Raw genomic sequence first — 27,698 nt, 5'->3', positions numbered from 1 at the left:
GATGCTCGAGGCGCTGAGGATTGCACTCTCACTCACAACAGTACCTTGGAGTGGCCTGTCGGGCCCAAGGAAGAGAAGTTTGCCTGCTTGTGATGCTTTGCAGCCCCTTGCCCCAGCCTGCTCCAGGATGGGTCTGGTTTCCCCTAGCAAACTTGGGCAGCTCAATGTCATTACCACGAAACCTCTGCTTCTGAGGTACCTGGGCATTTCCTTGCTTCCCACATCAATAACTGACTTCATGTTTGAGTCGTGCTTTGCCATGTGCACAAGGTTCTCATGTACAACCTCATGGGTTTCTCTCCCTGACCCATTGAAGTAGGTCCCATGATGCTAAATGTACGGTTATGGACCACAATGCTCAGAGAGGTGAAAAGAATTGCCCAGGCGATGGAGCTAGAGTGTCCGAGCTGGGGCCTGAGCCCAGGTGGTCTGCCTGCCTTGGGGTGGGGGGACCTGGATGGGCTATGGCTGGTGACGGATCCTTCAAAGGAGACAGGTGTTGGTTAGGTACACTGAGATCAAGTACCTCTCTCTGGCAACCCGTCCTGCACATCCTTTTCAAGACAGGGTCCTCAGCAGAGCTCTTTGCCCTTTCTCATCTGATCTTTTTACCAAGGAACCAGGTGCAGCTGGGAGGAGGGACTGGTGATGATGGGAAGTTGGACAGAGGGGTTGAAGGAAGAAGGCTCCTCTTGGCTACACAGGGTGGCTTACCTTCTCAACCCTGGAAGCCAGATCCTCTTCTGCGATAGGAGATTCACAATAATGATAAAACTCCATTTTTGTATGTAAGTTACAGTCTCTAAAGCACATTTACATACCTAGTTTTGTTTTATTCTCCCACTAATCAGTGCTAGGAATGATAGTAGCTTATATCTGAATAGCAATTGGCAGTCTAGAAAGCATTTTAATTCCATCTACTTCACTTAATCCTCTCAACAACCATACGAGGTATTATTACTCTCATTTTCCAGGTTAGCAAGCTAGGATCAGAGGTGATAATTACCCAAGATCTCTGAACTAGTGAAGGACAGAGATAAAATGGATCCCCAGATTTTAGGCTACAAGGCCAGGGCTTTCCCAGGGCACCACAGCTGCTCCTCAGAATTGTTGGCACTGTGACCAACCATCACGTATTTCCATCTATGTTTCATAACATACTTTCACTAACAACCTGAAGACTCATAAGTCGTAGGACACAGACTCACTAGGGAGTGGTGGTGGAGCAGTGGCCTAGGGCTTTCTGCTGGGCCAGGCAGTACCTTCTAGTTACTGGGTCATGGAGAGCAGCGTGAGTGCCCAGGGTGGAGCAAGAGCCTTCAGGCTGGCTATCAGCCAGTACAGAAATACAGGTCCACAGTCTCTTATCTGCAAATGTGAAATCCAATGGGCAACACATGTTGTTTCATAATTAATGTGAGGCTACTTATGTGGTGTCTGCACTGTACTGCATTTCTAAAACCTCAAAGATTCTGAGTTCTGGAGCATCTCTGGACCCAGTGATTTCAGATATGGGGCTGTGGGCCTGCTTTTCAATATCTGATGGCTGTGCTGGGGCTGTAGTATACGCCAGCCCTGCTCATACCTGTGCCACCAGGCTCTGCAGCATAGGGTGCTTGTGGGGTTCCCCCCTCCCCTTTGGGTACCGCACCAGCCCCACCTCTTCTTATTTAACACCTTGTCTCCAAAGGCAACTTTTCCAACTCCTTTCTGCCTGTTTCCTGTCTTCAAAACTCCCATCAGTGGTCTTGTGTTAAGAGAAAAATAATGGACTGTGGTTACATGTTAAGGGAAAAACAATTGATGGAGTCTAAATTACACCAATGTGTGAATGGCTAATAGCTACCATCTCCTAAATGAATCTCCAACTGGTGCAATTTCAAACAGTCTGATTATATGAAGAATTTAGGTGGAAGATTCTACGCTGAAGTAAAGATTCACTGCATCTTTCCTACAACTTGTAACTCCCCAGTCATGACTAGTCTTTACCCAGACTTGGGGGTAGAACCCTGGCTCCCTGGGTGATCAGGGCCCCATCACCCTTTGTCAGGACACTGGCCAGTTTGATGCATAGTAGACTTATTGCTGGGAACACCATCTCTGTTCTTCCTTTCTGCTGTTCTTGCAGGACCACTAGGGAACGGCAGTTGCCTCTTGGCTTTGGGGTAGATTAGTGAAGATGTCACAGAGTTTCATTTTCACAGGTGTGGCCCTAGAGAATGGTGGCCTCTGGTCTGGTCATGAAGCATGGTTGTCGGCTAACAACTTTAAAAGAGTTAGAATGAATAACCTCTGTGAACATCCTTTCCTGGAAATTATCCGGTGATTAATGGAGCAAAGACTTAAGGGACAATGGTCCATGCAGATCAATATATAGATCTCAAATTCCCGAGAAGAGAGGTGATTTATGGAAGAAGGAAAACATACATCATACTTGGCAAATTTAAAATTGTCCTCTTCCTAGAGAATAAATGAAAAATTCATTTCTACCCTCCATTCTCTGAGTCCACTCAACCTGCTGTTGTATCAATTTTTTAAAAGTCTGACAAGATCCATAAATTTTCTGATATTTTTCCAGGAAGTATTTGGGTTTCCACTCAGCACCAGAAAGGAGGGATGCTTCAAGAAAAGTGCCAAATGTCTAATTGTGGAACCAGCACTGTCTGGAGAAATGGCAGAGCAGATGACCATGAGACAGGAGGAGGTGGTACTATGGACCCTCCCCAACCCAGGTACCCCACTCCCCGAAAGTCAGCCTCTCAGGTTTGGGGGAGAATGCAGTGTAGTCAGGCCTGTTTTTACGTAGCAGCCTGTTTAGCTACATTCAACCCTCTTTTCATCTTTTCTTCCAGTACACACTGACTGACTATCATTATAGGGCTTCTTGTGGGGATACAGATGAGGTGACTAATTCTGATTGGTCAGACAGGAGGCACCATTTGCCTTGGGTCTTATAGCAGAGATTTCCAGGCAGAAAAGAGCAAGTACTGGGGAGGGAGAGAAGAGCATTCCAGGGCTTGCAGTATCAAGGGCAAGGCATGGGGAGTGTGAGGGGTACTGAAGACAAACTGGGAAGGCCAGTGGGGTTGATGCAGCAGGCTCTCTGTGGGGAGTGGAGTGGGATGAGGCTGAGAAGGGGTGGAGACAGGTTTGGGGGCCTCCAGTGTCATAAAAGGGGCTTAGTCTTTATCGTGAACTCAAGCGTCATTTTCTAAGGCTTTTAAGCACAGAAGCAATTTTTACTTTTCTAGAATTAATTAAACAACTCCTAATTTAAAAGAAGTATGAGAGAGAGAGAGAAAGAGAAAGAGAGACAGAGGCTGGGAAGGTATGTTTTTGAACACAGATATTAGTCCTAATATTGCAGTTGATTATTTATGATGTGAATGATCCCCACGTCCCCTCATTTTTGATCGCTTCACTACTCCATAGAATACCCATAAGAGAGGATGAGCAGGAGAAATAACGGAAGGTGAACCTAAACTGTTAAAATCTGTCATTGCTGGCCTGTTCATGTTCCATAATATATTTGGAAGGAGTAGAAACCTGAATGACTATGATTTCCCGAGTTAAATGGCCCATCCAGTAGTAAATAGAGAAGAGAATGGGTGCAGGAGATGGAATTTGAAATGATGTGTTACTTTCTTCCCTTGATTGAGACAATTAACTAACAAGTTAATGTAAGGAAGAGAAACGAGTGTGTGTATGTGCGCATGCGTGTAAAATGTGGGTCAAATTAGAAAAGTTTATACATTCTCCTGTGTATATGTATACATATATACATACATTTATGCTTATATCTGACTTGCATATAGTATTTCACAAAGTGGTTCCACATTTGTTATCTTTTAAAGTCTATACAACAACCCTGTGAGCCATGTATTATCGGTATGTTTGAAATAAATTGCTAGGAAGTTAATTGACTTATTCAAGATCTTATAGTTGTAAGTGAGGAGCTGGGACCACCATAACTCAGGTCTAGCTCCAGTAATGTTTCTTAGAAAATTATTATTGAGACCTTACCTTCTGAACTCAAGGTCAGAAAGGATACTTGGTTTTAGACCAGGTCATAGTATTTGGCCCTGGAAGGATACCAGAAACTCTGGAACATGCTGTCACTGTTATTATATCCCAGCCGCCTTTGTTATTAAACTTTTTATGAGTGTTCTTTTTATGGTTCCTTCAATAAATCTTACAAATACACAAAGAAGAAAGAGGGTAGGATAATTTCGATTCAAGTTTGTAAAAAAAATTTATTGCTTATGATACCATAATCATCATATTATATTACAGGCACCATTTAAAAAAAAATTCATGTTCTCTCCTCAAGGGGAATAAATTCATGCATTACTTCTAACAAGAAACAGCATAAGTAGGAACTATATATACCAGTATAATAAAATACATTGAACCACACAGACTTATGATAAAGCAAGTAGAGGTTATTAAATCAAGCACAATTTGTTGTGTGTGGTGTCTTAAATCTGATTTTACAAAGAGAATGTCGCCAAAGGGGAAAGGCTCATAAATAAAAACAGAATTTAGAAGCAGATGCCGGACTAAAACTTCTAAATTCTCTCCTTAGATCATGTTATACCATGAGAAGTCTATAAATTTGGATGGCATTTGTTTATTTCCTTGTAGAACTGCCTCTGCAGGATTGGGACATATGGGGTTCTGTCTTTAATTTTCACTGAAGGTCAGTATAAGAATCAGCCACACGAAATCTACTGCGTGTGTCTGTTTTATTATTCACTACTTCTATAAAGCTCTGAGTGAAAACTTCATTTTATATTTTATGCCAACAGAAATTTTGGTCCCTTGAGAACTGGCATTTCTGTTCTGATAAAACCACCAATTATGTTTTCCTTTTTTTTACCTCACAGCTAGAAACCTCATAGTGACACCCTTGTCCCTTATGATTAGCATATTTGCATCTTCTTTAGTTTTCGATTTTTCTATTTCCCTTTTATGAAGTCACTGTTTATGTCTCTAGTTGTAAGCTGCCTTGGGTCCTTTTTGAAAAGAGGCTTGACTATGTAAGCAAAGAAATGAGTAAGACCCGCAAACACTCTCCCCACCCAGACAATGCATTGCTGACATCTGGGTGTGGCCAATAATGGTCCTTAAGTACCTAGGCAGCGGTACCCACTGCTGGCTGACTTTCAAAGATGCCGCAGCTGTTGAGGGCCCAGTGGGGAGGAGCTGGAGGGAAAGAAGGCAGTGATGCTCTTATGGGCACTGCCATGGTTTGGCTCTATGCGTTCATCTGTTTATAAACTTCCTGGTCCACTGAGCCTTTCAAGAATGTGCTGCCTTGGAAATGGTAGAGAGAGGGTCCCCGAGGGAAATGGCTAAAGCAGGGTTGACTGGCTGCAGGATGGTTGCCTACTCTCTCCACTAGGAGAAGGAAGGTTATATGTGAGCCTTATTTCCTTTTTCTATGCACACACTGAGTAAGAGACAGGAAAGAAAAGAGGCTGTTTGCAGAGAAGCACCATGAGATGGCATTTTTCATTACCATGATCTAAGTGTGTTGTACGTACAATAGCAATACCCCATGTATGCATTTATGGGCAATAATACAGGCAGCAAATGTGTGTCTTTTACCCAGGGGGACTGTCTCTCATTAAAATTTGACTTCAGTTTAGTGAAGTAATTTTTTTCACAAAATACAAATAATGTAATACATTGTCTTTATTGTCTGACATTACAGATTTGTTTTACACTTTCCTTTTTTACAGACCTTGGGAATGAAGGGTAAAAATGTGTCCAGCATTTTGCAAACATTTTTTGTTATACACAAACACGCACAGTGAATAATAGGAAAGAGAATACAGAAGAATGAAAAGGTACGTTGAAATCAGATAGGCTGTGGTTCTAATGGATCCATGGAAATAACATAAAACTTTTTGATAAGACCAGTAAGTGGGATATATTGTTATACACAGCTTGGTACATGCACTTGAAACGAAAGCTGCTTTTATTTTGCTTTTGTTTTATTATTATTGTATTTTGAGTACGCTGCTCCCTCTGCTGGCTTCTGCATCTGGCTACATGGCCAGACAGGGGGCTTCAGTTCAGGCTACAGTTAGACAGTCACAAGGCTCCTATTTCCAGGGAAGATGTACGTAACACCTTGTGAACTCCCACAGCAGAAAGGTGCTTGGTGGTACAAGAAAGGCTGAAAGTTACCTATTCTTTGGAGATGACTGTCAACCAATGGTAGGGATTCTGGTTTGGGAAGTGAACAGTTACGGAGTATAGTCTTTCTCTTATTAGACTGAGCACATAACGGTGAGCAGTGGGGAGCAGGGCTTAAACATTATGCAATGAAAGGAGATGTAATTGGCTGGTTTTTACAAAAAGAAGTTCCACATCTTTTCAGTAAAATGGAAACTGAACTGAATATTCACAGCATGAGAGGATGTTGAGGTTAGCTTCTGAGTGCTGTGGATTCTACCTAGTGTAATGTTAGTGATTGTGGTGAGTGTTTTTCTATGAAGAGAAGGGGTCTGATCAACAAGCCAGAAGAGCATGAGACTGGTTTGAAACTTAGACCCCTGGAGATCTAAAAAGTTTCCAACTAGTTAAAGCGTGTTCCCTGTTCTAAAGGACATAATAGCTCTTCTTTTGATGTTGACGGTAGTAATAATTATAAAAAATGCTAAATTTTATATGTCTCCAATCAAGCACTACATTGAAAAGGAAGCAAATTAGTATAATTTTTTTTCTCTTTCCAAACTGAAGCATGAACATACATTAGAGGCGAAAGCAATGAGAAAAACGGCAGGACGGCAGGCCCCTCCACTGTTAGTTAAGACCTGCAGTAGGGGACATAACTTACTCCCTGCTTCAATTCTTCTTCCTACAGAAAGATCGAATCAATAATAGTTAGATTACCCAGGGTTCCAATAAGAGCAGGTATACAGTGTGAAGGCATGAAGGTGGGGGAAACCTCAATGTGGCTTTGATGGCAGGTCAAGCCTCTTCTCCTGGTGACTTTAGTTCCAAGTCTATTTAGATATTTGAGACTACAGACCCATCTCTTTCCTCCATGCATCCAACCATCCTTCAACATGATTTCTCTCTCTATCCTGCTATTGGTATATCCTGATACCATAGACTATGCTTAATTAGGCTATGTTGATGCCAAGATAGCTGGTGGTAAATGGACTCCTATCCCATTGCTACAGTGACAGAAGCTACAGAAGTAGAACCAGGGGGTTGTTTTCAGGTTCCTGTCATTCAGTGAAGGGAAAGATGGGATGGGCCCACTTCATTTGGTAGATTTGGAAAAAAAAAAACCAGAAAGAGCTTTTTTATATCATCAAATGAGATAATAGGGCAGAAACAGCAAGAGGTTATTAGTTATCTAGTCCTGTCTAAACATAGATAGTACAACAAAAACTGAATTCTGCACTTTATATGTCTAATACAATGAAAAGTAAATTTTGTTTAGTAAAGATAAAGCATTCCTGACACTGATAGCAGGAAAAGTCGACTAAGGAATATAAAAGAATAAAGAAAACAAAAGAAAATTGTTACACCTACATCAGTGCCTGGGACATAGTAGGTTCCAACAAATATTTGTTAACTATTTAATTTTCTTTAATTAAAAAATAAATAAAGAAAGGAAGGAAGGGAGAGAGAAAGGAAAGTAAGAAAAGGAAAGGGAAGGAAAGGAAGGGAAAGAAAGAAAGAAAGAAAACAATACAGAAACAATAAATGATGGGGTGTCAGGGATGTGGGAGATCCAAGGACTGAAAGGCAGGACATCTTGTCTCACAAGTGAGTTGTCCCAGAGACTTTGCTTATGTCCTTTTATCAGAAGTTTTAGTTCCTGCCTTTGGCATGTCACAGTTCCAGTCCATACTGGTTCATGCTTATTTACATCAGGCAGGATGACAACAGAGCACTGAAACCTCTGCTGGGGCAATCATGGACATGAGGCCACAATTAGTCTACTTTTGGGTTGAAATGCAATTTAGTGCATACTGAAGAAGGGAATAAGATTTATGAAAGAAAGAATGCCACTTCCCAATGAGAATTATTATTATAACACTCTGCAGAGGACTTCTATAGATCATCTTATTAAATGCTCTACCTGCAGAAAAGTTAAGGAGATATTCCCATTTACAATTTGCATTTGAAACCCAGAGAAGTTATGTGACTTGCTGCTAAAGCCACACAGATTTGACAACATTTACTGAAATTAACAAAGTTACTCCTCTTAATAAAACTATAATCACCAAAATTATTTAATGGCCGTATCTTCATTTTCTGAATTAGATATTAGCTTCTGTTTAGATTAGTCAGAATTTCTGAAGGCTATGAAATGTAAAATATTTCTAAATAAATCCAGTTTTATTACTTCCAAGGACAAAAGGAACTGTAAATGAGCACAACATAAGTTATGCCATGAAGGTCCTCAGTAGTCTGGTTCCAGGAAATGGATAAGAATGAGCCCTATAATTGACTGCTATCATTTGATGTGCCTAAGAAAAGGTACTAAAACTGAGTTTGAAACCACATTTTGGAGGAACTCACATATAGTAATTGAAAAAACCATTGCACATTATGTGCAAATTTCTTTTATTTTTTTAATTAGAAAATTTTTTTTACAAATGCCATAGTTCTAGGTCTAGGAAATATTTATTTGAAACATCTTACCTTTAGTAGCTTCATGAGACCTTCTAACTGGACCATTAGCTCTCTCCGGCTCTCCTGGAGAGCAGACATTCTCTGTTCCAGCTCATCCTTGCGCTGTCTAAGAAAGAAGCAGTTGTCATCAGAAACAGCATGCAATTCACTGAGCTAATCACATTTGCCAGTCTTGTGGAACGCTAGAAAAAGGGCATCTCTGGGTCTTTGACATAGGTTACCAGGCAGGGAAATGTCAAATGAATGAACAATTATAGCTTGGGTGTATGTTTATTTGTTAAAAGTCATACTAAAACAAAATTAAACTCTTATTGGATATTTACCCCCATCTACCCTGAATTAACTATTTAATGAAATCTTTTCTGAATGCTTATTATGTCATGGGCCCTGTGCTGTGCCATTGGGTCCCCTTGAGATAATAAACAAAAACCAAATTGTCACTGAAAAAGGCCAATCCCTCAGATCCTCCAAACCCAAGGACCCTTTTGTAAATCTCACAGAAAACACTGATTACCTTAGTATCTGGAAATAAGATTTAGAAAAGTACATTTTTAATCTCTTCAATTCTTAGTATGCAATATGGTGCCTTTCAGAGGAGAAATATTCGTGGTATAGATTTTATAGTCGATATAAATCTTCTGGCTTGGGTTTGGCCGCATAGAGTGAGGTCAGACAAAAAGGAGTTCTTATACAATTGTTCTAACAATCTACAAGGTTTGTGTTTGCTTAATTTTGGTTTGTTTTGCAGAACTTCTATCAGCTGTCAGCAAGAATGAAAACAATGAAGGACACGAATATTAATGATTCACATTTCTGAAGTATACGTATATTTTCCAAATCTATTTCAAATCTATTATTTCATGACCATTAGTGAAAAAGTAATATATATATTTTTTCCTTGCCCCAAAGGCTTCTGTCTGATTTTGAAATATTGGAAATTATATTTTAAAAAGTGTGTGGATGCTTTAACCATGTATGTGTTAATGTATGAATAAGTATGGCTAATCTCAATGGCACAGACACAATATTAAATGGAGCTGTAGCAGGGACTCTGAAATGAAAAACTGACAATATAAAAATGTCACACGGAGTTAGGTCAATGACTCATCCAATTAAAAGATATTTTGTGGGAGGACAGGTTATGGATATAAAGGAGACATTTTTAATTTGCTTTCATATAGGCCTTCTCTATAATGAATTATGAATTTAAAACTTATAAACACATCACTCTTTTTTAAAATATTTATATTTTTGGCTTTTATTGCCATTTAAAGCTTATTCCAGAGAAATCCTTCCTTTGATTTTCTTTACAATTGCCTCTTTTCTGAATCCCGAGGACAAGGAACATCATAATTTTATAGACTTTAATGTTATCTTATTTTAGTCTTTGGTCTTCCTGGTCTGTAGCATTCTAATTTTGAAAGTCTTGCCCAATTCGAAAATATTCTTCAATGACAAACCCATTAGCTGGTTTTTCTTTGACCTTGTCTGCACATGGTGTTCCAACTACATCCTCAGAAGGGCTTGGCAGAAGAGTAAATAATGTTTCTGATTTATTTCCAGTTCTCTTCTAGATACTGTTCTATAAATTTTGGCCTTTTGATCATAAGAGCACTTTGAGAAGGTTGAAGCAAACCTCTAATATTATAGGTAAGAAATATTAAGAGAAGCATCCAAAAACTATCAGAAAAAGTTAGCTTATAGTGATCTATAATTAACCAACATTGAAAAAAACCTTGTACATTTATCTTACAGTAGTACTCTTTCAAAACATGACATTTACTCTTTCATGCATTTGATTGCATTACATTTTTAAAAAAACATTCATTTAATAATGTCTTCTCTATAAGTGTTTATACCAGTGGTTACCAAATGTGGGTAACACATCTGTGGTGTAGCCTCCACTGTTCCAAGGAAAAATGATAAAACAAGGACTAAGTAGTGATTTTATTTTCGTAGAGCTAAAAATATTCATGTCTGAACAAATGCCTTTTATTCTGTCAGATTATTTCTAGCTTTGTGTGTGTGTTAAAACCTACTTTCTTTAGGACAGTGTTGGGACAATAGGCAAAATTTTAATATGAACTGTATATTAGATAATAATAAATAACAATATTAACTTTCCTGAATTTGATGATGGTACCATGGTTATACAAGAGAATGTCTTCTTTTTTCTTAGAAAATATATACATAAGTATCTGGGGTAAAGTGTTATAATGTCTGCAATTTATTGTCAGATGGCTCATCAAAAATGTGTATGTAATTTACATATATGAACATATATAGGGAGATGCAGAAGGGTGTGGCAAAATGTTTGCAATCTCTAGGTGAAGCGTAGAAGGAAATTCATTGCGATATTCTTACAACACTTCTGTAGGCTTAAAATTTTTTTCAAAATAAAAAGTTGAAAAATATAGTCATTCATGAAACTTGCAATAACAGATGATGGTAGTTTAAAAATGTCATTATATGGTAAAACAAAAAGTACTCAACTTTATGTTGTTTCCCCAAAATAATAAAAAAAAAATTAAGCTGGTCTAATGAAATTCAAGTCTGGAAACCACAGACTTGCATCAGAGATTATGATTCCATTTTTAATTGGTAAAACAAAAAAAGTCTCTTTATATTAATAAGTTTTCTCGAAGAATAATTTTATATACTTTGAAAAGAATGCCATGTGTTTAATATAATGCTTATTTTTTAGGCAAGGGATAGATATGAAAATTTATACTTGTTTTTCTTAAGATTTGTAGTGTCAAGTTGCTTCTGCAGTTTTCATTAATGTTTTCTTCATTACAGAACATGGTATTGTCTTTGCAAACATAGTTCTTTAGCTGTCTTTTAATGGTTCTGCAGTGGGAAGGCTCACTAGATCACCTTGCAAAATTTCCCTCAGATACTCCATCCAATATGGGAAGGAAAGACCTAGGGAACCACGTGGAATGTTCCAGCCCTTTCTCTGCTTCATCTGTGGCTCTTGATTGCCTGTATTCTTGAAATTATGAGTAAAGCTCTATACTAGGGTAAGATCATGTGAATCTGACTTGACAATCTAATCCACTGTGTTAACTTGATACGTAACTCATCCTCTAATGGCTTCCTATTGTAGGATTGATAGCAATATCCTCAAGATGAATGAACTAAATGAACAATACAACGGAGGATGATAAATCTGATAGCAGTGTAGATGGACCAGAGGCTGGGAATCAGAAAAGTGTTTATTATAATAGTACAGGCAGGAGATAGTTAAGACCCAAGGAAAAGAGATAGAATATACCTGTGATGCTCATTGTGCAGGATCTTGGGCAAGTTATTTAACTTCTGTGAATCTCAGTTCCTTTATCCATAAAAAGACTATAATAGTAATGTCCAGCTCCCAGGATTTTTTTTACAGCTACTGTATGGAACAGTGTATGTAGAGCTTAGTGCATAGAAAGTGTCAGATTAGCACACAGAAATGCCTATCCTATAATCCTATTCAGTTGCCAGATCTTGGTTGCAAACCTGGCTTTCCACTTTCTTGTGACTAAAGTAAAAAGGGAAATATGATCATTTAGAAAGGTCATGATGCCCTTAAGATAAAAATAAACTATGTGTTCGTGAAAAGCAAAGCTCTGATCTTGCTGCCCCCATTCCCCTACTAAAGAAATTTCTCCTGTTGGCTTCTCAGTAAGAGGCCCAGAAAGGATGTAACAGGTGGAGAAGACCTCTGTCAAAGCTACAATAAGGAGTTCCTTTGGCGGCTTCACATGGTCACCCCTCAATGGGAACTCAAGGCCAAAGTAATTGGCAAGAGGTCATTGTTTTGGAACTCTTTGAAAGTCTGAAATGACTAAAAGATAAAACACCCAGAGCAGGTTTTCTTAACCTGGGATGTCAGGGTATCTTTGAAATCCCCAAATGGTTAAAAAGTGCTTAGCACAGTATAAATGGTTCATAAGCATCTAAAGAAATATACTTCAAGGGAGTGTACTTCTTCTTCCAGGCAGAAGAAATGTGGAGAATATGGAGGCAGGTAAGTGAATCAGCTAGGATTTAGGTGTCTCAAGCCTCAAGCCTTATGTATGGGCCACCAGCTGACAGTGAGGGCCGAAAGTCTAGAAGTTCCCCATAGAGCCAGACTCCTTAGTGTAGCTTTGAGCTAGGCTGGGGTCATGGGAATGCCCACGAGTCAGGGCCAGAGGATGGTTAGAATTATTGGCCTGTTCCAAGATAGCAACATCAAGGAGGGAAGAAATATCAGTTGGAAAAGTCATCATCAGTGAACCAGGTACATAAAGATGCCTTCCCAGATGGTATCATCCTAACGGAACCAAATACTTTGGAAAGCAAATGCTAACTGGGGGGAACCAGTGAAAATGTTTATGAAAATTCCTAGTCACCACCCTTCCACCAGAGAATGGGACGGCCAGTGAAGAGGTATAAAGAACATTCCAGGCAGAGACAGGGTGCCCTGAGGTGTAGATGAATGACTATTCTATTTCTAAGTTGGTTTATTCAGTTATATTTCTGTGTACACTAGACTTAACTTTCTTAACTTGTGAGTCTGGAGGGCCTACATGATCCGATTTGGCAAAAGATGCTTTCAAGCAGTGATTTTACTTTCATTTGCCTTTGAGGAGGAGGATGTAAAACATCACTTTTTCCTTCTTTTCATTTTCATCCCTTCTGTGTGATGGTAGTGGAATGTGCAAGAATTTCTATTACATCTCTGTGAAAGTAGGACCAGAAATCCCATATGTTGAAAAGGAAGAATTTCTGTTTCTTCCATTAAATTATTTTGTTCTTCCAAAGTATGATGTGATCTCTTCACATCAAGCAGCCTCCACAAGCTGCAAGTTCTATAGGTCTCCTTTCCATAATTCAGGCCTTTGGTGGGTTTGCCCCTCTAGCCAGGTGCACAAACCTGGGGAGACTGGATCCCAGCTGAGAGGCAGGGCCTGCCCCCTGGCCAGATGTGCTGAGTGCTCAGATGTTAATATGGCCAAAGGGCAGGTTTAGAGTGGAACCCCCAGAAACATCCATGACTACAATCAATAGGGGCTTGGTAAAATCCAAGTATAGCCATACAGAATCTGCTTAATTTAGTCTCCTTGTATGGAGGAAGTAAGTGGCACTCTAACTCTGACAAGAGTTTCTGAGAAGAGGCATCTGTACTTATTATAAAAATTATGCCTCAGTGTTAGATTTACCTGAAATATACTTGGCATCCAAACTGAAAGATGGAAAGAATGTTATACCTGCTAACTACAAGTGACTTGTGAAATATCCATATGACATTTTCATGAGGGAATGTCTTTGAGTTTTGTTTGTGTTGTTTATTACACAGACAGGTTTGGGTAAGTGCCATATTCAAGGTATGGTAGTTAAGTCTGATTGGAGCCCATGGTGTGACTCTCCTTTTGCACACGGTCACAGTCCTCATCCACGTCTTACTACTCTCTACCGGTCTGACCCTGAGAAGTGCCCTGAAATTCACGGCTTGAACCAAATGACCTTCTTAGGTCCTTCCCAACTCAAATATTTCATGATGACAGACTAGGTAACACCAGGCCTTTAAATTCATTTGTAGAACAAGAAGGTATGAAAATCTGTATGCAAAGCTATTAGGGACCAAGATTTAGAGATAATTTATGGGTCACAGGTAAATTTTTAAATTTAAAACACTGTGATGATTCTTTAGTTGTTTACATGTTTGTTTTGTTGATTACTTTTATCATAAACCTATTGTTGATAGTGCAAATAACTAAAAAGAGTTGAGTTCAAATTTTTTTCCAGTAAGACAGATATAGATAACAAACAAGTGGTTACCAATGGGGAAAGGGAAGGGGGGAGTGGCAACATAGGGGTAGGACATTAACAAGTACAAACTGTTATGTATAAAATAAGCTATAAGGATATAGTGTACAACAGAGAATACAGCCAATATTTTATAAAAACTATAAATGAGGTATAACTTTAAAAAATTGGGCATCACTATGTTGTATACCTGTAACTTATATAATATTGTACATCAACTATACTTTAATTAAAAAAAGAGAGTGCACTATAAAAAATTCTGTTTTCCAGTGAAACATTTTGTTTCGGATCTAAAGAACACTGTTTCCTTTTCTCTGTGTCAAAGAAAATAAATAACTAAATAAACAGCCTCTTTCCCAAACCTCCAAATTCCAGCAATTAGATGTGTGCTATTAAAAAAAAAGCAAACAGACGTTAGCAGCTATGGTGGCTGAGGACCGTTTTCTGGTGGACACTGTTAGACTTTATTGATGATCTCAGACACCTGTATTTCCTGAGACACCTTGGGCTCCTTTTCTTACCTGAGGAGGCGGAGCTCTGCCAGCAGAGTGGGGTTTTGCTGTGCCTTCTCTGGAGTGGGCTGAGAAGCTTGTTCATGCTCTAGCCGCAGTCTCTGGATCTCCTGTAAGATTTCTCTTGGGAGAGAGGAGGAAGGTAAGAAACCCAGGTCAGTTAACTTCCAGGATGTCCAGGATCTAACATTTGAGTAGATCAGGGCCACCAGAACAAAGAAAGGAGGGGTCATCCTATGTGTTGGAGCAGAACCAACCCTCACTAACTGACTGTGTTTACGAGGTGTTGGCCGTAGCTAGTTGGGTTAGGGAACCATTGACTGAAACCTCCCGCCTTGGCCAGGTACGATGATAACTGATAACTGCTTGCCTGAGTTGTCTCACAACAGGAGGTTCCGATAAGGAACATGGTGCTGCCACTAAAAACTAACCAGGAGAATTCGGGAGGGGCCAAGACAGGGAGGAGACGACCAACCTCCCAGAATCCTTCGTGCTGGAATCCATCTTGGATGAGAGATGCGCGCACCACCAGGAAGGACCCTGAGTCAGACCAAATATGGGCCAAGCAAGATGACTGGCCAGAGACAACCCGGAAACTAACCCCATTGCCATAAACCCGGAGACTGAGAGCCACGTGGCAGAGCAGTTCTGTGTTCCCTTACCCTGCTGCTCTCCCCCCGGGTGCCTGTTCGTTCCCAATAAACTCTTTGCTTTGTCAATATGTGTCTCCTTGGACAATTCATTTCTGAGTGTTAGACAAGAGCCCACTCTCCGGCCCTGGAACATTGTTGCCCCTTCCTGCAACAGTTGGGTGCTCTGGCTGAGGGGATACTGCCTTCACCTCCAGTACATCCAAACTAGGAAGACTCTGCAATATGTCATTGGAGCCTTCAAGCTGAGTGTTCTCCCCAGGACCTAGTACTCTCTCTAGTCAGTAATATAATGCTGTGGTTATGTGTTCAGCTTTGCAAAGCGCACTGCTTAAGAGACAAAAATGAATCGTCCTCTTATTTATGATCTCAGTCTGACACCATAAAGTACCTGCAGCTACCAAGTAAGAGATGCTTGGAAAAAATAAGGATAAATGGTGCTCTTTTTGCAAAACTAAATAACCCCATTCTCTCACCAGGAATGAAATACTTCTCACTGAATTTATCTGAGAAGCCCCCAGGTAGGCAAAATTCTTTCTCTTTTCCTTAATATTTTCAGCCTTAACAATGTATCTGAATAAGGGTAGCCTTATGAAGGAAAGTGCTTTTAAAAGGATTCACTGTAATTGAGTCTGTGACATAAGAGTGCTATTGGTGTGACCTCTGTCAGGGGTGAGACATGTCAGTCTATTATTGATGTTGGGGCCTGGGCTGCCCTGCATTGGGGTGAACATTAGGCCAGCCATAAGGGATGGGTGACCGATGTAAGACAAATGATCCCTAAGTGAGTTAGAAGCTATTAAGCAAGGTTAGAAGTCACAGGTTCTTGGGGGAGGGGTAAGTCTCCCATCCAGCAAAATGCAGAAGAGCCCATAAGACAGAACGAAGCACCAAGAATGGAAGGTGAACTTGGTGAGCAAGGGGGATGGGTGGCTTTCCATCTGAGAGGCTGATTTACAACCTCCTGCTTCACAAACATGCCAGAATCAAGTGACTCATACCAGTGAGTCACTACACCTCTCATGGGTATGGTGAGGAGCTTGGACCATAATTCAGTGGCTCTCAACTTTTTTTTTGGTCCCCCTTGGTGTTCTATAGTGGAAAATTTTCTTTAAAAGAAATCTTCCATGGAAACCCAACATGTCACACAGTTAAGAAGGAACTTCTCTGGTTAAAGAAAGGGGGGTGCCCTGGGCTACTAGCTCTTCTTCCTCTTCACACACCCCTACAGGGCCCCCGAACTCCCAGAGAGCTCAGCCTGAAAATCAGTGAACTGAGATTTCCAAGATCTTGAGGGCTAACATCCTGACATTCTGTGACTTCCACTAGTTCTCCTTGTTGGTTCCCAGGACAGAACCATGACACAGCCATTTAGCCCAAGGAAGAAAAAGAGAGAAGCAGCTCTGATCAGATGAGAAGAAAGGTAAGATAGGTAAGGAGCATGAAGTGCTTAGACTACACCCAGGGACTGTGCTGTCTTCTTTAGTCTTATTTAATCCTCATAACAGTTCTGCTGTATAGAGACTGGTATAGTGCCAATAGTTCTATTGGTATTGCTATTATCTGTTTTATGAAGGAGGGAATCTAGCACATACCAGTTAAAAGTCTTGCCCAATTTCAATACGTAGCTGGCACCAGTCATTTGAATTCAGGCGGGTTTGCCCCAAAGCCCATATGTGTTCGACTCCCTCAGTCTTTGGTACTTGCTTGGACAGGTCTAGCCTAGGCAGGCTGTGACTTCCACAACATAATCTGAAGAGTCCAGCTACTCCTAATACTAACTCTAACTGGCTCCTCTAAGGATGCTCTAAGAAAGCATTATCTTCTAAAGATCATTTCTGAAATGTCTAAATGACTACCTAGGGTAGTCATGGAGTAAAGTGAGGAATTCTATCCCTCCTTGAAGCCCAGAGATCTGATTATTGGGTTAACTGTCACTTTGGAGACCATGGGATCCCTGGGTGAATTTCCGTGGTGCAGGAACTGTGACCTGGATAAGCTTCTGGGATGTGGTTCTGGGGTCTTTGGAAGGCATGAGGCCGTTGGCTTACAGAGATGAGTTCAGGATGAACTAGATGCTCTTCAGGCACGGGGTGGGGAAAGAACTCAGGGAAAGGATGAAGCTCTCTTTCTGCCATCTCTTCTCATTTCCATTCCTTTATTCCCTCTCATCTTAAAAACATGTATTCAGAGGTTGCAATCCCCAAATGCCCTAGAAACAAGCAGTAAGAGTGGTAGCATGGTACAGCCACCACATTCATGGGGTTTCTTGCTGATTCTGGAATCCCACATGGAGGTAGATATCCCTGGGGTATTTCCTTAAAGGAAGTCCCGATTTCCCCTCAAGTGTGCTATCCCCATGCTGAGTGGAAGCAGAGAATCGGAAGGGAAAACAAAGTGCTTTGGAGAGGTGGGAGAGTAGATTAAAACTGCAACCAAGATATTTGTGGGCTTGTAAATTTTCACTTCAGTCTTTTTTTTCTTTCTAAGAATATGAAAATGTGCCAAGTGAGTTTGTATCTTCCTTTTAATTTTTTTTTCTATAGAATTTTAAAGAATAGCATGACCATTTATCCCAAAATTTTCAGGTCAAACTCTACAGGCATGCAACAATAATCACAGCCTCCTCCTTTACCAGTCTGATCTCAGAAGGGACATCAGTGTTTAAAGATGAGATTAAGAAGACAGCTTGGTGTTGTTCTAAGAAACACAGAATGTACAAGTTGTTCTTATATGAGGCTTACTCATCATTGAGTTTGAGATCTGACTCAGATATTTATTACTTTCTCACTCAGTATATATTGACTGAGTTTCTACACTGTTACAATGTACCAGGCATGGTTCTGGAACTCAGCGGCCATTTGTCATGACCTCTGTTTTCAAAGAACTTCCATATCAGTCAGGGAAGACAGACAATAAAAAGGAAACAAACACTTAAATGCAACTTTTTTTCAGAGAGATGTCATACACACACACACACACACACACACACACGCACACTCACACACACACACACAGATGTAACAGAGAGTGGTTCCTGGAATAGGAGGTAGTGGGAGAGATCAGAGAGGTGATCTTTTAGGAGGTGGCATTTGAGCTGAGATCTGGGTGATGGGAAGGAGCCATCTCTGAAGAGACCCTGAGGAAGAGCTTTCTAAGCTGCGAAAACAACCGATACTTTAAAGGCTGTAAAGAAAGAAAGAAGCAGGAGTGTAATGAGCCAGGCGGGCTGTGGCTGGCAAGAGAGGCTGGAATCAGGTCAGGTAGGACCTGCAGACTGTGGTAAGAGCGGTGGGTTTTATTCAAAGTGGGTGGAAAATCATCAGTGCGTTCTGAACAAGAAAGAACATGATACGAAATGACAGGCTGGATTGAGTGGTAATGGAGGACATGAGGTGCACGGTTTTTGGGAACTGCCACGGGACCAGACGGTGAATCAATCTGTGCTGAATAAAGAGACAACCTACTGATGGATTAGGTGTGGAAATGTTTGGCTTGAACAACTGGGTGGTCACTCCAGATGCCTCTTTAGCTGGGGATGCTCACAGGACCCCTCCCTGGCAAGCCTTCTGCTTGTCTCTGGGTGGCTGAGATACTTTCTTCCTAGCACCCAGGAGCGCCCTTCTGCCTTAGACAGCTCCTTAACGAAAATAAGTGTGTCAGAAAAAGGGAAATCAGACTGTCTAGGGAGACTACGTTAATTGCATCGACATCTCAGAAATTATATATATATATATAAAATTATTTTTTCCCTCGTGAAGTCTCTGATGATCTAAAATTTAAAGATTAGCTTTTCAGAAGCCAGCATCATTGACTCTATATGTCTTCCCTTATATTTATATGCCTACAGGGTGAAAAAACCTGGATATTTAAAAGCATGACTACAGGTTATTAATGAATGTGTACTTTGATTGAAAAAGCCAGTATGTCCCCAAAGCCTTACCTGTTCTTGTTTTCTAGTTCTGCGATCAGCTGCCTTTGTTGCTTATTTGCATCAATGGTGAAGGAGATGTCAGGGGCACTCCTCTGCTGTGTTGGCTGCTGGAAAATATGTGGTTTATACTATTTAGTACTGGGTAGGGGAACCAACCTGTGTTTGAAAAGATAGGAGTCGTGAGATATGCACAAGAAAGAAAAAACTATTTCTATCAAAAAAAAAAAAAAAAAGCAAACACGTAAAATTAAATGGCCATTCCTCTCCTAAGGACCAGCTTTTTGGGGGCTCTGGAGCACATCTATGCAGTGGAAAGCAGAATAGAATCCTTTGGCAGGAAATATACAAAACATGGGAAAAACTGGTTTTTAGCTTTCTGACTTGAAGTCTTTGGGGGACTAGTTCATTCTTGCCATGCTGTTCCCATCGCAACTATTCTTTCAGTAAAGGTGGGGTTAAAAAAATATATCACTGCTGAAGTATTTCTTTCTCTAGAGTTACTGTTTAACCACTGTAATATACAATTAAAAATTGTATAGTTTTAAAGTCATAGGTAATATGACTTTCTTTTCTTCTTTTGGTCAACATACTTTTAGCATTTCTTTACTCATATATGTAATTTTACACTGATGGATTGCAACCAGCTTTAACAACTGGTGTATACACAGTTATAACTTTCCCCATTCTTTTGTTTTTCTTAATAAAGTTATTTATTTATTTATTTATTTATTTTTGCCTGCGTTGGGTCATCGTTGCTGCGCTCGGCCTTTCTCTAGTTGAGGCAAGCAGGCTACTCTTCGTTGCAGTGCGTGGGCTTCTCATTGCGGTGGCTTCTCTTGTTGCGGAGCATGGGCTCTAGGTGCGCGGGCTTCAGTAGTTGTGGCATGTGGGCTCTAGAGCACAGGCTCAGTAGTTGTGGCACACGGGCTTAGTTGCTCCACGGCATGTGGGATCTTTTCAGATCAGGGCTCGAACCCGTGTCCCCTGCATTGGCAGGTGGATTCTTAACTGCTGTGCTACCAGGGAAGTCCCTCTTCATTCTTACATAATCACATATATATAAGAATATGATTATATAAGAATATATATGTATCTATACCTCATATACCATATTTATATATGTATTTATGTGTATGTGTATTTAGTCAAGGGCTTATTTGATATTGTTTTGTAAAAGCAGGGTCAGATTATGTAGACTTCCCTGTGCCTTGCTTTCTTTGCTCTACCATACATTATAGAAATTCCTCAATGTCAGTCTTTATTGCTTTTAAAACAAATTTTAAAAAATTACAACTAATCTTTCTACCAAAGAATGCCAAGCTTTAAAAAATAACACCCATTCCCTAAGCCCAAAGACATGGTGAAACTCAGCCTGATTTTTCATTTCTAGAAAACTAACCATAGGAAAAGGTTTAAACTTGGTAAAGGTCTGACTTTCATAAAGCTTTTCTATCATTTTTAATTAGCATTTCTTTTAACAAAGAAACAATTTGTGTTGCTAATGAAGAAGTGTGAGGTCCTATATTTTATATCCTAAATGGTCTTCTATAGCTAAGTCTGGCATATGGGACCTTTGACATGTGATGCAGAGTTTTCTTTTGATTTTATGACATAATTTTCTCTTTCTTGCTATATTGAGAAAAGTAGAAACAACTTTTGATATATATTTCTTGATATATTGATAAAAGTAGAAACTTATCTGAGCCAGTTGTGGATTTGAATCATTGCTTGTTCTTTATATTAATTGACTAGGAATTATCCAGAGAAATTGGGTATATTGGTCTGGTTCAGCACTACTGTAACAGGAACACCTCGAGCTCTGATTCATGCTAGACCAGAATGATATCTGGAAAGGGAAAATGCAAGCAGTGGAAGGCCAGATCGTTTAGGTCTTGCAAACGGCACAGTAGCAACTACTCAGCTCTGCTGTTGTGGCGTCAGCTATTAGGGTAACAATCAACGTGACACCCTCTCGTTCAGAGTACTTACAGACGAAGTGGACTCTGCTGCCAGTCTTGCCGCGTATCTGGCAATCAGCCGGTGCTCTTCATCAAGCCGGGTGGAGCTCTCAAGCATACTATTGAGAACAGAGCAAGAAGGAGTCCGTCAGGCAACTGAGATGGAAATATTCATACTACTACCTGGAGTGGGTTGGCTATTTCAATTTTTCAGTGCAAAAACTTTGAGATCTATACAAAATCCTGTTAGGTTAATGACATCAGACTTGGATTCATGATATGATCTAATATGTGGCCAGGAAGGTCCTTAATAAATCCTACCTTACAAAGAAATCTCCAAAGAGGAATGACTTTCCTGATCAACATTTCTGATGAAAGAATACTTTCTCTTTAATTTAGTTGTATTGTCTTTAACAATTTAATTTCCTTATGACAAAGTAATACATGTCTGAAACCAACATGTTAGACAATATGAAAGCAAGAAGGAAGAAGAAACAAATTGTGGTCAGCCTCCAGTGATCCCCCACTCCTGTGTGTAATCCTCTTCATTTATTGTAGTATGGCTGGACTTAACAGACTTAATAGAATGCGGCAGAAGTAATGGAAGGTAACTTCCAAGATTAGGTTATAAAAAGACCCTGGCTTCTGTCTTGGGCATGTTTTCTCTCTCTCGAGCCCTTCTGGATTGCTTGCCCTGTGGGAAGCTGGATGCCATGTCACAGGCGGCTCTGTGGAAAGGCCCATGTGAGGAGGAACTGAAGCCAGCCAGTAACCACGTGACTGGATCCCCTTCGGTAGAGTCTTTAGTTGAGATCACAGCCCACCCACAGCTTGATTACAACCTCGAGAAAGTCCTGAGCCAAACATGGATTCCTCACGGTGTTTGTTGTTTTAAGCTGCTGAACTTTTGGGTAATTTGTTATGCAGCAATACATAATGAATATAATTCTCATCTACAATACTACTACCCAGGTAACTTGCCATTTTATATTTACTTCCAGAGAAGTAGAATTATGGTAGTGGCTTCTAATGACATGAGTGGGAATCATTTAGTGTCTCCTATAAATTTATAAAAATTTTTCCTATTAGAATAAGAATAATCTGACCCCTTAAAAAAACTAATGCAAATAGAAGCATTTTCAACTCTCCTAGAGAGTTGATATTTCAGAAAGCCCTTCACGTAAGACTAAGTTTTGGGTGCCACTAAAAAAAAAATTATGTGAAACATACCAGGAACGCTAATCCTGTTAATAGACTAGTTGGTCATAGTTTAGTTTATCAGTTATTATGGTGAGTATCAGGCCAGGATCAAGATTAGAAACCAGTTCCTCTCAATCCCCAAATATACTTATATTCTCCTCCGCTGGCTTATATTTAAGCCTGTTCCTTAAAGAAAAAAATCAATACTCATGGTTATACATTAAAAATGACACACTTCTATGCCAATGTTAAGGTTGTAAAAATTATCCACTGAAAGACTTAGATCCACATAAAGTAATATACATTTATATTATTTATTTGTACACTTACATAAAAAGTAAACATGCAACATAGTCTTTCAACCTTTGTTCTAAAGTGAGAAGATGAATGAAAATCATTATGCACTTTCAGCATATTAGCTATGTCACTTCCAAGTAGCTCTTCTCTGCTTGGTGGAATCCATTACTGTAACATTTTTTTCTGGTCATTTGGAAGATATTCCTGTTTCCCTTATCTATGCGCTAGTCTATATTCCTCACATATGTAAACTGTACCTGTTCTTATCCTGAATTCTTCCACTAGATTTAGCCTTTTTCTCTAAGTTACCGTATCCTACCTAGAATATTCCTGAATTTCTCCATTTACCAAGTCACTTCTTCATCCTCAGAAAAAGTCTTCACTTTCCTGCTGCCTAAATGAGACAATGCATGTAAAAAACATCAAGCTGGTGTGACGCCTAGAACACATTAAATGCTCAAAAATATTAGGTAATACAATTTTATTATTGTTTTGCCTCTTGAGTAACCTGTTCGTATTCATTAATGATTCTTGGCTCCTTTAAAATGTCATCTACAATCCAACAGCTATCTAGAGCAGGGCTTCTCAAACTTTAGTATGTATACATATCACGTAGGGATCTTGTGAAAATGCAGTCTCTGATTCTGGAGTGGGGGTGGGTGGGGTAGGATGGGACCCCAGAATCTGCATTTCCAATAAGCTCTCAAGATACGTTGGCATTGCTGGTCCAAGGACAACACTTTGAGTAGCAAGGATCTAGAAGATCTTGAAAATAAAATGGAAAATTAAACACATGAAATGAACCCCAAATGTAAGCCATATAAAAGACATCATTTTTCATATCCATATAGCATTGTGATATTTTCACACAAATTCCCTTAAAACAGATATTCTAGGATTCAGGGCTCACCTATGTGTAGTATTAATCCCAGTGGATTGAGATTTCAACCAGCATACAAATTTAAAGTTAGAATAAGAAACTACTTTTACTAGCAAAAGGCCGAATTAGTTCTGGACAATGGATGCTTTAAAACAGATGTTTAAAGCAGATGTGTTGGGACTTCCCTGGTGGTGCAGTGGTTAAGAATCCGCTTGCCAATGCAGGGGACATGGGTTTGAGCCCTGGTCCCGGAAGATCCCACATGCCGCAGAACAACTAAGCCTGTGCGCCACAACTACTGAGCCTGCGCTCTAGAGCCCGTGAGCCACAACTACTGAGCCTGCACACCTAGAGCCTGTGCTCCGCAATGAGAAGCCACTGCAATGAGAAGCCCGCACACTGCAACGAAGAGTAGCCCCTGCTCACTGCAACTAGAGAAAGCCCGGGCACAGCAACGAAGACCCAACGCAGCCAAAAATAAATAAATAAATAAATAAAAAGAAAAGCAGATGTGTTATAAAATACGTCTGCCTTCTGCAGTGGTTAAAAATAATAACTGAATTTCTTGTTACAGCTTCAATGAGAAAGTGAAAGTTTACACTGTCCTTACTTTAAACATAAAACCACCCAAAAAAGAAACAATTTAATTTGATTTTAACACATTGGTCATTTTCTGGCTGGTGTATTAGAGACCATACGCCTAACTCAACACAGCTTGTGCAGACAACAAGGCCCAAAGCTCCAAGCCCAGGACGATGATCTGGTTGAATGCCTGAAAGTGACTTTGTCAAAAACATTTGTGAGTGTTTTGATAAATAAATAATAAAAATACCTTGATAAAAAACCTCATGATAAAAGTGCCTTTTATCATGAATGACCAGCAAGTATAAATAATATGAAGGTTATATAAAAACAAAAGCCTCCTGGAAATGTAAGAAGGGAAGTTATGGGGTTTCATCTAGTAAGCTATAACTCATACTTCCCCTGCCTCTCCTTCCTCCAGCACCGAGTGAATGAAGGGTGGAGTGATGTATTGCCCTTTTGTGCACACAAACGATTTATAAGTCCACATGCGCCATTTCAGTACGTTCGCATTATACAAGGGTGAATGAGGCGTTCCCCTAATAAATTCCATTATTTCAAGACTTCAATTACAAATAGTCGAAAATGAATGGCCCATAATTCCCTAAATCATTAAAGAAATACCAATTCCAACATTGTCTCCATCCCTGCCTATTCATTTCCAGACTTTATAATCAGTAATCTTATTACAAGACCATGACGAATTTAAAAGGGTCTGCTGTGTAGACTGCATTTCAGAATAGGGAAATCTATTACATTGAAAGCTCTCCACTTTCTGCCTTAAATACATGGCCAGCGTCTGTTGCTAGTGATTTCAAAATGGCATCTAGGGAACTCAAGTGGCCCCAGCTGAGCTAGGGCTTCCTAAATTGTGATTTAGCAGGGATTTCTGGGAACTCAAGGTTTGTTCACGTTTCTCTGGTTTCTCTGCAGGCCTGGTTCCCTGGCAGTCCAGGGGTTAGGACTCCGTGCTCTTATTGCTGAGGGCTGGGGTTCAATCCCTGGTTGGGGAACTAAAATCCTACAAGCTGCGTGGCCAAAAAAAAAAAAAAAAAAAAAATCAGAATAAATGTAAAAAAAATGTATTTGTTTACACTGGAGTCATGAAGAAATTCACCTATGTTTAAAAAAACACAAAAAAACAAAAAAATACACAAATAAAAATGTGATCTAAAGGTCACCAGAAATACTTCTTCATTTTTCCTTCATATTTTTTCCATTTGTCTGAATGGTGACAGGAACTTTAGAGATTACTTTTTAAGGTCATTAAGTGTCACTACTCTTTTATTAAAATGCAAATAGCTATTAGGAGGATTACTGCCTGAGAAGGCATTATTAGTTATTACTTAAGTGGAGGATGACTTTCTCAGGGTATGTCCTGTCTTTCACAGTTGGTTGAGAGCAAAATGCCATAGGAATCTTCATGGATAATAATAATAATAAAACAACTTACCATAACAATGGCTTCTCTATAGAGGTGCCTTCAAACTCCTTTATCAACACCCTGACTTTGATAACCCACTATGTTACAATCGTCCACCAAGGCCATGCCTTCTACCTCTACAAATTCACAAATTCCTCCATTTCCTTCCATTCCAGCTGTCACCAATGTGGCCCAGGCCACCATCATCTCATCCTGAATGAGTGTAAAGTCCTCTCAATAGGTCACTCTGATTTGAGAGTTATTCTTTCCTCCAATTCATTTCCTGTCCTCAAGTCATCGATCTTTTAAAAGTGAAGTTGGCTGTAACATTCTTATGCATAAAATTCTTAATAGGTTCTCATTTTTCAAATTCCTAAATAAGACTTATAGTGTCCTGCATAGTCTAGCTCCGTCCTTTACCCCCGTGGCCTTAACACACTTAATTTCCTCAAATGAACCATATTCTCTCTGTCCTGAATGGTCTCTCTGTCTCCTCCACCCACTTCTGCTTGGCTAATTCCTCTTCATTCTGGTATTGGCTTTGGCTTCCATTTCCTGCCCTCATGTCCGACCTCCAAATTTGGGTCCATTGCTCCTTATATATTCTATAGCCCTCTGCACTTTGCTGCCCTTGCTATAGCTGTTATCTCTTTGCTTTTTTTTTTTTAAATTGGGGTATAGTTGCTTTACAATGTTGTGTTAGTTTCTGCTGTACAACAAAATGAATCAGCTATATGTATACATATATAGCCTCCCTCTTGGACCTCTCCCCCCACCAATTCCCTCCCATCTAGGTCACCACAGAGCACCGAGCTGAGCTCCCTGTGCTATACAGCAGGTTCCCACTAGCTTTCTATTTTACACATGGCAGTGTATATATGTCAATCCTAATCTCCCAATTCATCCCACCTCCCCTTCCCCCCATGTCCACAAGTCCGTTCTCTATGTCTGCATCTCTATTGCTAAAAAAAAAAAAAAGCAAGACTACTTTATAAATGATGTTGCATTCTTCTCCTTGCATTTTAATTGCCCTTTTTACTTGTCTTTATCCTTCACGAAACTGTAACTTCTTTGAGGACAGAATGGTTCAATCTCTTCACCCTTGGAACTTGAGTGTTTCGCACAGTGCTTAGAACATAGCAGGAGCTACCCAAGAATAAGTTGGACAAAAGAACAAATAAAGGTTGGCTCACTTCTGACATTCTTCAGAAGGTTTACATTTTTAGGATTCTAAGGAAATGTTTTTCTCAGAAGTCTAGTTCTATAACTGAAGGTCCTAAACATTTTACAGAAGAAAAGGAGTAGTGTTAATAAGGAAAAGAAAACTCATAAAAGAAGATACTTTTCAATATGTGTGGATAATAATTTCTTTTTCCTTTCTGCAGCTTGCAATAAACTTATACTTTTCAAAATCACAAAATTTACTGAAAAGAGTCAGTCAAATCTTAGCCTACACATTAAAAATATTAAAGGCATACAATTCAGTGGATTCAGTGTAGAAGCATGCTATGGACTGAATTGTCTCTCCTCACATTCACGTGTTGAAGCCCTAATCCCCAGTGCCTTAGAATGTGGCTGTGTTTGGAGATGGGAATTTAAAGAGGTAATTAAGGTTAAATGAGGTCATAAGGGTGGGGGCCTAATCCAATATGACTGTTGTCCTTATAGAAGAGGAAGAGACACCAAGGATGTATGTGCACAGAGAAAAGGTCATGTGAGGACATAGCAAGAAGGCAGCCATCTGCAGGCCAAGGAGAGAGGCCTCAGCAGAAGCAGCGCTGCAGGCTCCATGGTCTTAG

At 39.8% G+C, this 27,698-nt stretch overlaps 1 protein-coding gene across 1 annotated transcript in view; it reads right to left on the bottom strand.

Annotated features, from left to right (window-relative positions):
- DTNA (dystrobrevin alpha) overlaps positions 1-27,698 on the bottom strand; it is a 204,211-nt gene that overhangs the window by 10,084 nt on the left and 166,429 nt on the right. The window contains exons 14-18 of the mRNA XM_082640968.1: positions 21,549-21,636; positions 19,569-19,666; positions 14,985-15,098; positions 8,674-8,770; positions 6,848-6,868 (exon numbers count right to left, since the gene is read on the bottom strand). Of these exons, the coding sequence (XP_082497094.1) occupies positions 6,848-6,868; positions 8,674-8,770; positions 14,985-15,098; positions 19,569-19,666; positions 21,549-21,636 (418 nt within the window). The remainder of the gene's footprint in view (positions 1-6,847; positions 6,869-8,673; positions 8,771-14,984; positions 15,099-19,568; positions 19,667-21,548; positions 21,637-27,698) is intronic.

This window comes from Mesoplodon mirus (genome assembly GCF_964341445.2).
Source record: "Mesoplodon mirus genome assembly, chromosome: 13".
Taxonomy (NCBI): domain Eukaryota; kingdom Metazoa; phylum Chordata; class Mammalia; order Artiodactyla; family Ziphiidae; genus Mesoplodon; species Mesoplodon mirus.
This window is presented reverse-complemented; position numbering and strand designations above follow the sequence as displayed.